At 41.7% G+C, this 12,256-nt stretch overlaps 1 protein-coding gene across 5 annotated transcripts in view; it reads left to right on the top strand.

Moving 5' to 3' along the window:
- Positions 1-11,621, top strand: part of agap3 (ArfGAP with GTPase domain, ankyrin repeat and PH domain 3) — a 114,120-nt gene extending 102,499 nt beyond the window's left edge. For all 5 annotated transcript variants that reach the window (XM_071492832.1, XM_071492833.1, XM_071492831.1 and 2 more), the window contains 2 exons: positions 7,076-7,331; positions 8,450-11,621. In XM_071492832.1, coding sequence (XP_071348933.1) covers positions 7,076-7,331; positions 8,450-8,680 — 487 coding nt within the window. In that variant the 3' untranslated portion in view covers positions 8,681-11,621. The remainder of the gene's footprint in view (positions 1-7,075; positions 7,332-8,449) is intronic.
- The last annotated feature ends 635 nt before the right edge of the window (positions 11,622-12,256 follow it).

The raw sequence follows: 12,256 nt of genomic DNA on the forward strand, positions 1-12,256 counted from the left end.
TTTGCAGCATAACTAATCCTCAGACAAAAAACAGCTGTTGTAAATATCACATATGGCCACTGGTTATTGAGATGCTGCTGATACTGTTGCTAATAGAATAATGTAGCCTTGTGGGGTAAACATTAGTATCAAATTATTTTCGCTTTATCATGAAAGATGAATTGTGGCCAACTTAATGGGATGTATGTGTGTTTTTATCCACACAATAAATCCTCACCTGACTCTGCCTCTGTGTATGCTGCTCTTAACTTGAGTGGAGCACCTATGAGAGGATTTTAATTGTGTCACATCGATGACATGTAGCAGCTTTGTGATGGCACCTAGGCAGGCAGTATATGGCTCCCGACTCCCCGCTAAACATTAGTGACACCTAATCTAAACGATTCAGTAACTACCTGAATATCAACTCAGTGTCTGATTGAATGTCTCTTGCAAGACTAGTTTTATCCCTTGCATTTTTGAGATTTAACTTAAAAGCATTCATCCACAAGATTGGTTTAGCTTATGATATCCAGGATCGAACGAACACAATATATAGATTTGTCGTACGCAGAGCCGCACAGCAACAATGAAATTACCGGTGTACATCAGACTGATTACAGGCATTTTAATTGGAAACATGTTTACATCCTTGTTGCATATGTACATGCATATGTTGCCTGATCACCTGTTTTCAGTCCTTGAAGAAGAAGAAGAATGCATGGTCCCACTTTCTAATGAGTCAGCTGTTAGAAAGCGTTTTAAGTTGTAACTAATGGCTTTATGAAAAGTTAATAAATCACTTGCTAATGCTTTTAAGATCTATAAACCATTAATAGGAACATACTTTGATAGCCAGCTTGTGAAAAATCCCCTTTGGTTGTTGGTGGTCCTTACTGTTTGGTAATAATACAGTTATAAAGGTTGTTAATCCTTTAATACAAGCTCATGGGCTTTGCTTTCACTTTCCATATTTGGTTAGAAATACACTTTTTAGTCCAGATTTTCTGCAGCCCTTTTCCAGACAGTTCAACCATTTTTCAAACCAAAAGTTGTTCCTAGTAATGGCTCATAACTTATCTGCACATAATTAATGATTTATTAACCATTAATGAAGCCATTAGTTACACTTTATTATTCATTCATAAAGGATGCCTCACTGGTAGTAACTGCCTCATATCTGGCCAGGCCGCAGCTAAATCTGTGATAATACATTTGTGGAAGCTGTGCATTGTGGCTGATCTCTGCAGTCAGCATATCGGAGGGGAGTTGTTCTTTTAATTAGCACCTAGGAGTCATTGTGTTTTGCACATCACCTCTAATTGCTTGGCATGCTCGTGATAGAAAACGCCACAGACTATTTTGACGGATACTGCGGGGGAGATCCAACGACTAACTTTACCCTTATCTTCTACTAGCATGCGCGCACAGACACACAGTAAAACATACACACACACACATACACAGACACCAGTTCTCATTTGGGGGGAGATGTCCTGGAGCGTGGACGGATGTGGACGGCTATCCCTCACTGACGCGGGCCTCTCACTGTCACCCTCTGTAGGCTCCGTGCCGCCCTCGGCCACAGGCAGGTAATAGCTCTGATGAGAGCCCTCCACTTTGTTTCAGAAATAATTTGCCACTCCTGCCGCCTGCAGGGGCTGCGTGGTAATAAAAATGAATCACACCGCTAACCTCTCCAAACCTGGCCCCGCTCCCTGTTTTAACCCCTTCTGCTCCGGCAGCAGCGGATTGGCTCGTGCTCCCAAGCTGTTTGCTGCATTTACAACATCAGTGCCGAGGCCATAAGACTCCTGTTTTAGGATTTGTCCACATTGGCCTGTGTCCTCTATGTTAGTCCCCAAAACACAGAGCAAAGCTTCCAGGCTACTCACAGGTTAGGAGTGCTGGAACGCCAGGTCTCAGATGAGCTTTTAGAATAGCCGGCCTTGCCAGGAGCCCTGGTGGAAGAAGAGTAATTAATTAAGACAAATGAATGACTGGGTCTTCCCATGTCCTCGTTCCCTCTCTCTCTTTCTCTCTCTCTAAATGAAACCCACAGGTCAGTAATTAGCCCTGTGTGGGAGAAGTGGTACCACAGTCACTAATTGCCCACATGCCACCGGGTTTCAGAGCCAGGTACACGTAGAGGAAGGACCGATTCATTATGGTAAAGTCCACTTAACCATGCAATTTAGTTTCAATATCGTTAGCATTACAAAATCATTACAAAGAGCTTTTGCCTGATGACGTGAAATAAAAAAGGATCCAAGACCTCTTTTTTTATGTGAACAAGGAAATGAGAAGGTCCGTGGAGCAGGCTGCATACATAAGCAAGGGCATATGTTATCATCCCCTCTGCTTTGTATGTGAGGGGAGGGTTCAGCAGGGGTTAACAGCATGAGCATTTAAAGGTATTAGTTGTGCTGGCACAAAAACACAGCCACTCCATCATGAGGAGTCTGACAACCTCATTAATGTCACAATATATTCAACTCATCCCTCCGCCATGCCTACGGCACCCAGATGCTCTCCTGCTGGCCTCTGTATCTATAGAGGTCTACACAACAACCTTTTGAGTCCGGGTCATCTGTTCAGACCGCACTCTAGAAGCAAGAAAAGTGGTATCTATTCCACTTGTAAAAATATTTGCATTAATTCTTTTACAGCCGTTATTCTCAGAGCAGAGCAAACCATGTCAACACTGTACCCGCTGGACCATAGGGGGCCTTATTTAGCCCTTTTTTTTTTTTTTTGCTGCAGCGTTTACTGTGCTGCTGCTTCATTTCTCGCCCTTAGCAACCTTTGATGCTTTGGGGCCCAGCTTTCTTTCCCTGTTGTGTGCGCTTTTTTTCATCTCTGTCGTTTTCCCTCTCAGCCCCCTCTCTGTCTTTCTGCTGCTGTCCCTCTTCCTCACTCCCTGTCTCTTCCCTCCCCTCGGTTTGTGGAAGTGAAGCTGCTGGCTGCATGGGAATCGGTCCCATACAAGCTGCCCACCCCCCACTGTGAAGTCTGTTCAGGCTGCTCAGACCCCCCCACCCCCACCCTCCCCAATCCCCTCAAACCCTTCAACACCACCATTTCTTCCCTTCAGTGCGTCTATTTGATGTGTCCGCGCTGAATTTGGATGCTCGGGGAGGAGTAGGAGGAGCTCTAGAAGCTTTGATTGTTTAGGAGGACTCAGTGTGTGTTTGAAAGATGGGCCGGTGGTGGGACGGACATCCTCCTCTTCCTATGGACCAAGGCACCTTTATTGCAGGCGGTCAGATTGGTCATTCTGTGGCTACTCCACCGCTGGCTCCACCCCCTCTGTCTCAGTTTCCCTTCCTATAAATTCCCCTTTGCCTTTGTCTTTCAGGCTTGACTAATTATCCTTGTTTGTACCTCTTTATTTGAATTCAGTCATGTGTTCTTGACTCCGTGGGCTGGGTTTAGGAGAATCATTCCGCCATTTGCCACTTAATTAAGTCAGGGTCAGGATCCATTGCTCAACAGAGCTGAAGGGACAGAGCTCTAATAGAATTATAAAGGAGGCCTTTCTCCACTGTTAAGGCTGCCTTTATCTAGGTGGGCTCTGCATAGGCAAATGAAAGGGGACACCAGGAATCCCATTTCCACTTAAAACTCAGTAAGCATTTTGATGTTTGCCCGAGATTTCTTTCGAATAAAAGTCAGTGAAAGAAAGTTAAACAACGATGGTCAGCTGCGAAGTAACTCTGAATGATGGAGGAAGTTTGTGGCGAAGCAAACACCGCTTGTTTTTTAGTTGAGAGAGACACAGGCATTTTTATTGGGAACTTTGAGCTCCCCTCTGTCCCCTAAGCAACAGAGAAATTTAGAACAAGTATGCGCTCAAGCCAGGGTGGTGTCTGCTCACCCAAGCCCGTATATGTGTGTATATAAGAGTAACCATCAGTTCAATTTCCTTAATATCCCCCCATGCTGTGAAAATTCACTCTGCTCTCCCTCTCCACCCCCCCACTCCGACTAGGCGTTTTGACATGCTAAATCTGCTGATTTTATTTTTCTTCCTCCTGTGGTGAGGAAGTGTCCTTTTCAAGGGTCTCAGTTTCCCCCCTGACTGTCTAAACCCTACCTCTGTTTGGATTGTTTTTCTATTTCAAACAAAAGACAGAGGGGGATTACCATTTCACTTCCTTTCACACTCTTTCTTTCAAGTGGCAGCAGCTGGGGAATTTTTAAAAACCACTGCCCGGCTGCCTTTTTTTTTTTTTGGTTAAAGTGGACCATCCAAAAAGAACTGTGGTTGAATTTAGAGCTCAGCATCAGCAGTGAGTGAGGCCTTTCCCTGCGGGTCTTGAGGGCCGGTTTTGTAGCGGAGGCTAACAAAGTGTCCTCAGGGCTCCTTTCTGAGATGTTGACGTCTTCTTAATGGCTCTACTCAGCCTTTTTGTTTCACATCTTGGTGCTAACTTTCTGCCTCATTTAGCTCATATCAATTCACTGGGCTCTACAGATTCAGCGTCTCATTCATGGTTGAGCTTTCTGAAACAAACTTTTGGACAACAGCTCTTAGCGGTTGTTTTTTAACCATGCTTAATTTTTTTGTGAAGGGTTGTAGATTTTGCGGTGAGGATCACTTCATAGGTTGTTGTGTTTTCAGACATACTTTATCCTCTTTGGCAGTGAAAAAGACACTTGTTTTCAAAGGGTCCACCGGAAATAAGAGGGGAGGGCAGGACAGCCCCTTCCTGCTCTGAGCAGTCCACTGGTTCTAAGGCCAATTGATTTGCTAACAGGCTTGTCCACACATAATGACTGAGTAGGGATTGATGGAGGTCTTACACCATAAAACTCTGAGCCACTGCAATTGCCTGCCATTAGGGCTGTATTGTTGTTCACATAATACCCTCACCCTTAAGAAAAGATTTGCTTATGGTGGAGCAGGGTAACAGACTTTCTCCTCCACATTTTCCTCTAGGTCATAACAAAAATGTTCCCATATGCTTAAAGAATTAATAGCTTTAAGACAATTTCAAGTTGTGGGTGAAGTCGCTTTATGAGCCTCCAGTTGTGTTTTGCAGTTAATCAGTTTGCGCTTGGTTCGCTGATAAAGGCTTCACATCCTTAACTCCTGTAGTTAGGGCCGGTGCCAGGCTCCTCTGTGCAAGACGAACTGCTCTGTGAAGTGAGTCTGGCAGCTGACATATGAGTCTGAAAATGGTTGCTGTCTGTGGCAAGTTGGCAGCCCTGACACCTAGCCGCTAAGGTCGTAATCAAGGAGAGTGACTAATGCTGAACTGGTCACAGTTGTTAAAACGTCTGCTGTTAATTGAAAATGAGGTAGTTGAGGATATACTTGAAAGACCCTTTCACCCAAATTACAAATTACATATTATATATGTTTTCTAATATAAAAATATTTTCTTACTTACCTCCAGTGGTGTATTTCCAGCTATGTCTGTGGATTATCTAGAGTAATCAGGACATTGTTCCAGAAGGGCAATACCATAATTTTTTCTTAGTATCAACAAATCCCATGAAAAGACCAACAGTGAGTTGATCCTACTAGCAAGTACTGTCTGATATAGCTCATTCCTCTGTTCCATTACACACTGTTGTAATGGGTGACGTTCCATTATTACAACATACAAGGGCACATACCTTACTTTGACATACAGCTGTTAATTCACTAGTGCTTCAAATGCGTATTAATCCACTGCTGAAGGTAGTCCCAGACAAATAGACTTCTTACTCTTATTTGAGTAATATCTGGTTAAAACTAATTAACTTAAATAGGAACCATTGAATGCGAGGCTGATTGGTTGGAATTTTTTTTTTTTTTTTTTTTTGGACAATAAGAAAACATAGAATGACAGCAGTGACCCTTTAAATATGATTATTTTACCACAAACACAATTGGGTAAATAGAACCAAACATATCTGCATGGCACAAAGCTACTTTTGTAATTTGGGTGAACCAGCCCTTTAATAAATGATGATAAATGAACAATTTAATGTGTACATGTGATGTTCCATTGCTCATCTAAAAGGTTGATAAAGTAATTAAGTTGTGCTGTTTGAGTTTATTTTCGCTGTGATTATGATGAAATAGAACTGAAGTGAATTAGATTGTCAGTTAGTACTTGCTGCCGAGCCTCAACCCGTTGATAGCGAGTCCCACGAGAGCCTTGTCACTCTGGCTAGCGTCGCCGCTTTAACTTATCCGTACGAACCTTCTCCTCTGTCACTCACCCACGAATCCAAACAACAGCCTCTTTCTGCTCCCCTTATCACACCGGCTGACAGGGTCACAGGGTTAGTGCCACACTGGGCATGCTCAGTCATTCACATATTGATATTGATTTTTTTTTTTTTCTTTCTTATTTGGACAGTTTGTATGTGGGCAGAGAAAGAAACGGGGGTCAAGATGGAGAGCAATAGATAGAATTCTGCTTGGCAATAGAGGATGGAGTCTTCCCCCAGTCTCTATTCTCTGCTGCAGGCTGGAGGGAAGGAGCCCCACATCCCACCGTCCCTCTCTGGCTGCCATTCAGCCCCATCGATCTGACTCAGGGCCCAGCCACCCCAAGGGAGACTGGGGCCCGGAGACACATTGCCTCTTTTGTGGAGGGGATCCATCAGTTCAGACTGACAGCCGACAGCGCTGATAAAAAAAAAAAACGTCCCCCTCCTTCCTGTATTGTCCGCAGCAGACATGCTGTTCAAGATATGTAACCTTTAGAAAGCTGGCCAGGCTCTAACCGTCTTGCTGTCGACTGTAATCACTAGAAAGTGGAATATTGCCCAAAGCGTCACACCCTTTGGCATTCTCTCATCTCTCCAGCCCATCGCACTGTATTATTTCCCACTGTGACAGTAGAGGCTAGTGGCTTTCCTGTGCTCTAATAATTTAGAAATGTCACTTCACACCAGCGAGTCTCTTAGGCCAATTACTGTAATGTTTCCCTTGTGTGTCTACATTCTTCCTTTTGTTCGTGTTTTTCCTTTAAATCACTGAATTATGAGATATTCATTGAAAGTTTTTTAACTTAGGTGCTAAATTGCACATAGCATGTTCATCATGTTTTACCCGGCCTGAACTATAGCGTCCCTGTCATTTCCTTTTCTCCAGGGAGGAGAAGGAGCGCTGGATCCGAGCCAAGTATGAGCAGAAGCTGTTCTTGGTGGGGCTGCCCCAGTCAGATGTGCCCCTGGGGCAGCAGCTGCTTCGGGCGGTGGTGGAGGATGACCTGAGGTTGGTGGTGGTGCTGTTGGCCCACGGCACCAAGGAGGAGGTTAATGAGACCTACGGGGACGGAGACGGACGCACCGCTCTGCACCTATCCTGCGCCATGGCAAACGTGGTCATCACACAGCTGCTCATCTGGGTGAGTGGCCTCCTCTGACTCTGCGGGGAACAGTCAGACATGGATGAACATTGTTAGTGTTTGCATTTATTGTTGGGCAAGGGAGCTAGGAATTTAAGTGTGAAAGGAAAGATTACCCAACAGCCAATTAATCTCTTTAACCTTGCCAGATGTGCCAGCTTATCATTATAAACAGGGCTAGTCCAGAGCCAGGATTTTAGAAATACTGAGGTTATAGTTAGTAAAGAAAGTGTCCACATTTTTTTTATGAACTAACTAAAATATGTCACAGACATTAGTCTCTTTTTTCCCTATAATTAGCTTCAGATTATGTGGGCATTTCCAACAAACTTCCAGTAAAATGATTAGGAAATTGCAGACTCATAAAATATAGCTTTACCTTTTATCGACAGTCTAAATACTGTTTCAAATGTTTCTGTAATCTGCTAGAAGGAGAAGTCATGTGGAGAAATGCCAAATCCCCCTTTTTTTTTTTTTTAGAAAATAGTCAAATTTAAATATACTGAGTATATTAATACTAGAAAATAATAGAAATAGCCCACAAAAAAAGATTTGTAAGTTTTTAAGTTTAAGGCTGAAATATAGATAAATATAATGTAATATATGACAAAAGAAGTCTAGGATATTTCTGTAATGATATGGTTGCTCCATAAAGGGTTGAATATTTCACAAATTGAAGCATCATATACATACTGCAGTTTTGATACAGCGTTGACACAGGCAGATATAGATTATACTTAAAATATGATATTTTCATACAATGTAGTCAAAGTGTTTATTTTTCCAACTCTAATGGCGAAGGATAGGGAAATGGAAAGAGAAAATCATGGTCCCAGATGGTCAAAGTATGTATTAGTGTATTCAGTGTACAGATTTCCTCCAGAAAATATACAGATTTTCTTTTTTTAATCTGAGCAGATTGTTTTTCCAAAAATGGAAACTCAGATGAGAAAACTACTACAGATGATGAACACCCCATTTTCCTATTGTTGTTTTTAATAATTTTTCCCCCTGTTTTAAATACTGATAAATTCATAGAAACGTCTATGAAATTCCCAAACTATGTTAAATCTACATCTTTCTGATCTACCTTCTGCATCGTTCATTTTCTCTGACAGTACGGTGTGGATGTCAAGAGTCGGGATGCTCGTGGCCAGACGCCGCTGTCCTACGCTCGGCGAGCTGGCAGCCAGGAGTGCGCAGACATCTTACTTCAGCACGGTTGCCCCAACGATACGAGCAACCTGACCTCGGTGCCCACGCCCAACATGAGCCGCCGCAACCCCAACCCCAACATCAACAACAATAACGCCCAGTGTGAGCTCAACCGCAGTATCAGCATCATGTAGGAGCCAGAGAGCAGCTGCAGACAGACATTGAAAAAAAAACCCCTGCAACCACCCTTGTCTCTTCCCAGTACTTCCTCCTCTGTTTCACACTGTGTAACCCAGAATCAGTACCAATGGAGAGATATCAGGAGTGACGGACTCATTGTTGATATTCCACTATGCTGAAAGAAGTGGGTGTGTGGGGTTTGGACATTGTACATTGTTTGTTTTATATTATTATTTTTTAATTGTTTTGTTAGTTAAATTCATTCAATCTTGGTCTGAAATGATCATGATCAGCTTTAAGCTTTATGTTTTTTAAGCGTCAACCAAACAAATGACTTACTTTGGAATTCATACCTACTCTACGAAAAGCATTTCCTTAATGCTTGAACATTTCCTTTTTATGTCTTCCCCCTTCTGCAGCGTGAACTGATTTTATAATGAGCGTGAATGAGAAATTTCCTTCAAATTTTCAAGCCAAGGCATAATAACATAAAACTGTGAGGAATAGTTTTAGAAGTGACAAAACACTGATGTGGGAAAGAAACTAAATCTTCCATGATATCAATGGCTGTTACAGCTTTAGTAATGATGCATGTCTTCAACACAGCTATCAAACTCTTGACATACTATTCATATACAAAGGCAAAGCAATTATAGTTGAGAAGTTCAAATGATTTAGCTACTTAATTCACAGCAAAATGGGTTCGGAAAATCAAAAAGGAGCTGATTGCTGAATTCCTATGGGGTGAAAGTGAGTCATTTCCTTCGCCACCCTTATCATGATCCTCCAGTAAAAATGTCCATGACTGTAAAGGAATTAAGGGACGTAATGTTTTATGACCATTGAGCCACATGGCTTTGTCAGTGCGCCTCTTCAATCAGAATTCATTCAAATTCAAGGGTTCGATTGAAACAGTGAAATTGTACCATTAAGATGTCTTTGTTGGAGTAATTTTCCGATTGACTAGATTGTGTTGATAATTGTTTGACATAGATTCACACAATTTCAAACCATAAACGTACTGGAATATCCATTCACCTCCTGTGGCTGTGAAACTGGTACCCGATAGTGCATTTCCTCTGTTGTTGCTGTGAAATTCATATATGGTACTGTGTGTGTACATCCGTACATACTGTACGATACGTGTGTGCTTACGTCTTCGTCTGTGACCATGTGCAGCAGAGAGCAACTGGGCATTTCTGTTCATAAACATTGGAGAAAGGACACTGGAGAGAAGACAAACACCTACAGTGAAGATTTGGGAACATAACTGTGTTTTAATGTACAGACGTCTTTTAAAAAAAAAAAAAAAAAAAGTAGTTCTTGTTCCTTCACCTTATTCCTTATAAGAACTTACTCTGACTTTTAGAGTCCATAAAAAACAACTCTTTCCTTTTCCATAACCCTATGTGCCCTCCCCAATCCTGAGACCAGTCAGCCTAAAAGCAGGGAGTTAACAAAATGCATTCAAGTGACTGAAACAAGAGTGACATTTAGGGAATAAAATAAGCAAGTAGGTTCATAGAGGGAAGTATAATTAGTTTGACTCTCTTTGCATTAATACAAATGTACAGTATTCCACAGAGATGATAAGCCCATTCATTTAATAAATAGGACCTGGGCAAGAAATAATTTCATGTGGAGTTGGCACAATGTCTACAGTGTATTTTCCCATTTATTCAACTGCCATTTTTAAGGTTTTAAACCGTCTTGATTTTATAAGTTTACAAAGGCAGGATGTAAGTTTACAGAGCAGGTTATTAACTTGGTACCTTAAATAACATTGTGTTGTTGCTTTACAGTGTTTTTGTTTTCCACAGAAAATGAAAATTAATATTTCGTAAAAAGGTGAATCCAGGAGAAAGCTAAATGTAGGAAAGTGTGACATTTTTCAGAAGTATGCTTACTGTTTTTTTCTTTTTTCTGAGAGTTAAATGAGAAGATTGATACCACGTTCCTGTCTGTACCTTAATTACAGAACTGGAGCCAGCATACATTTAGCCTAGCCCAGCAAACAGGCATAACAAAGCACCATGTAGTTCCCTTTAACAACACAAATTGTCTTTTTTTTTTTTTTTTTTACATTTCTTGTTTGCAAACAAGATATATTGCGTCCATGTGTTAGTTTTAGAGGAGTGTTTAGCCATGCTCGTCTTTATGCTAGCTAAGCTAAGCTAACTACCTCTGGCTCTGGCTCCGTACTTAACACACAGTCTTGAGAATGGTGTCAATTTTCTCATCAAAGTCTCAGAAAGAAAGCAAATACACGTTTCCCAAAATGTCAAACTGTCCTTTTAAGACGTCATACAACCAATCACAAATTCAACCATTTACCTTCAAATTTATCTGTACTGTATTCTGGTACTGGCCTTATTTCTGAACTTTACCTGACCAACTTATTTTACGTTTTGTTAGGAAAGATTACTGAGGGGAGTTTAATGTGTACAGTGATTACTCAACCTTTATTTACATACTGTAGATGCAGAAAAAACACTAGAAACTGCCTGATTCCCCCCCCCCCAAACATAACATGAAGTGTACATATTAGCTTAATGCTTTTATCTGAAGACAAGCTCCTCCTAGAGAAACAAACTGAATAGTTTCTGGTCCACTTGACCCATGAACCATATTTTGATATGTTGTTTTTGTTTCTCCATGGGCATATTTTGAAGGTACTTTTGTTTGGTCTCAACATTAACCGACCATCTTTGGTACTTGTGTATAATGATGTACATTTGACATATTTATAATGCAGTATGTAAATATCTTTTTTTTGTTCTGTTTTGTTTTTGTTCAAGTTAATTTTCCTATTGTAATTCCTTTACGTTCAGAACGTGAAACAAAGCAAAAGCTAAAGAGTAACTTGTTGTATGCTTGGATGCTTGGCTGACTGTTGACCTATTAATAAACACTCAAATAAAACGATGTAGCCTTCCCTGGATTTAGGGAAATCGACACATTTGTCTTGTGTATGTGTTTCCATCATCCATCACGCTCCTATCACTTTTGTACCTGACCTCCAGAAGCCTTACAGAGGAGGTGAGACTCTTTTTTTCAAATTAAAAGTCTCACATTCATTTCAACAAGCACTACCATTTCATGTTCTCCCCTTTTGCAATGCATGTTTCCTCATCAAGAGAAACTCAACCTCACTGGTGCGGACTCAGTCCTGTTAATGTGTCCCAAGGAACTCGACCAGGCCTATCTTAAGGTAAGTAAAGCAAGCTCTCCGCTTCCTGCTTGTGGGACCCCCCCAACAGTTGCTGAAAGAGGATTAAGATAAAGAGCCGGGCTTAGTGTCAGGCAGCACAACACCGTGGGGAAAAGTGAAAGGTCTCAGTGTTCAGAGGAGTCAAGCCCTTACTAATCCACTTCTTATTTCCTGCTAATCTTGTCTCAGCATATCTTCATTCCCTTCCTCTCTCTGTTGGCCGGCATTGTTTGTGCTTAATCACCTGGTTTCTCTTTAGTTTTTCCTCTTCCTCCCGAGGTGCTGCCTTGACATCGAGCCACAATGCACAGCTTAAAGGCCGTGAAAACGTATTTTCTGACTATGAGCAGTTGGGTCCTACATGAGGACTTTTCTGCCA

This window comes from Trachinotus anak, unplaced genomic scaffold (genome assembly GCF_046630095.1).
Source record: "Trachinotus anak isolate AG129_WGS33_773 ecotype Australia unplaced genomic scaffold, CSIRO_AGI_Tana_v1 ptg000012l, whole genome shotgun sequence".
Lineage (NCBI taxonomy): Eukaryota > Metazoa > Chordata > Actinopteri > Carangiformes > Carangidae > Trachinotus > Trachinotus anak.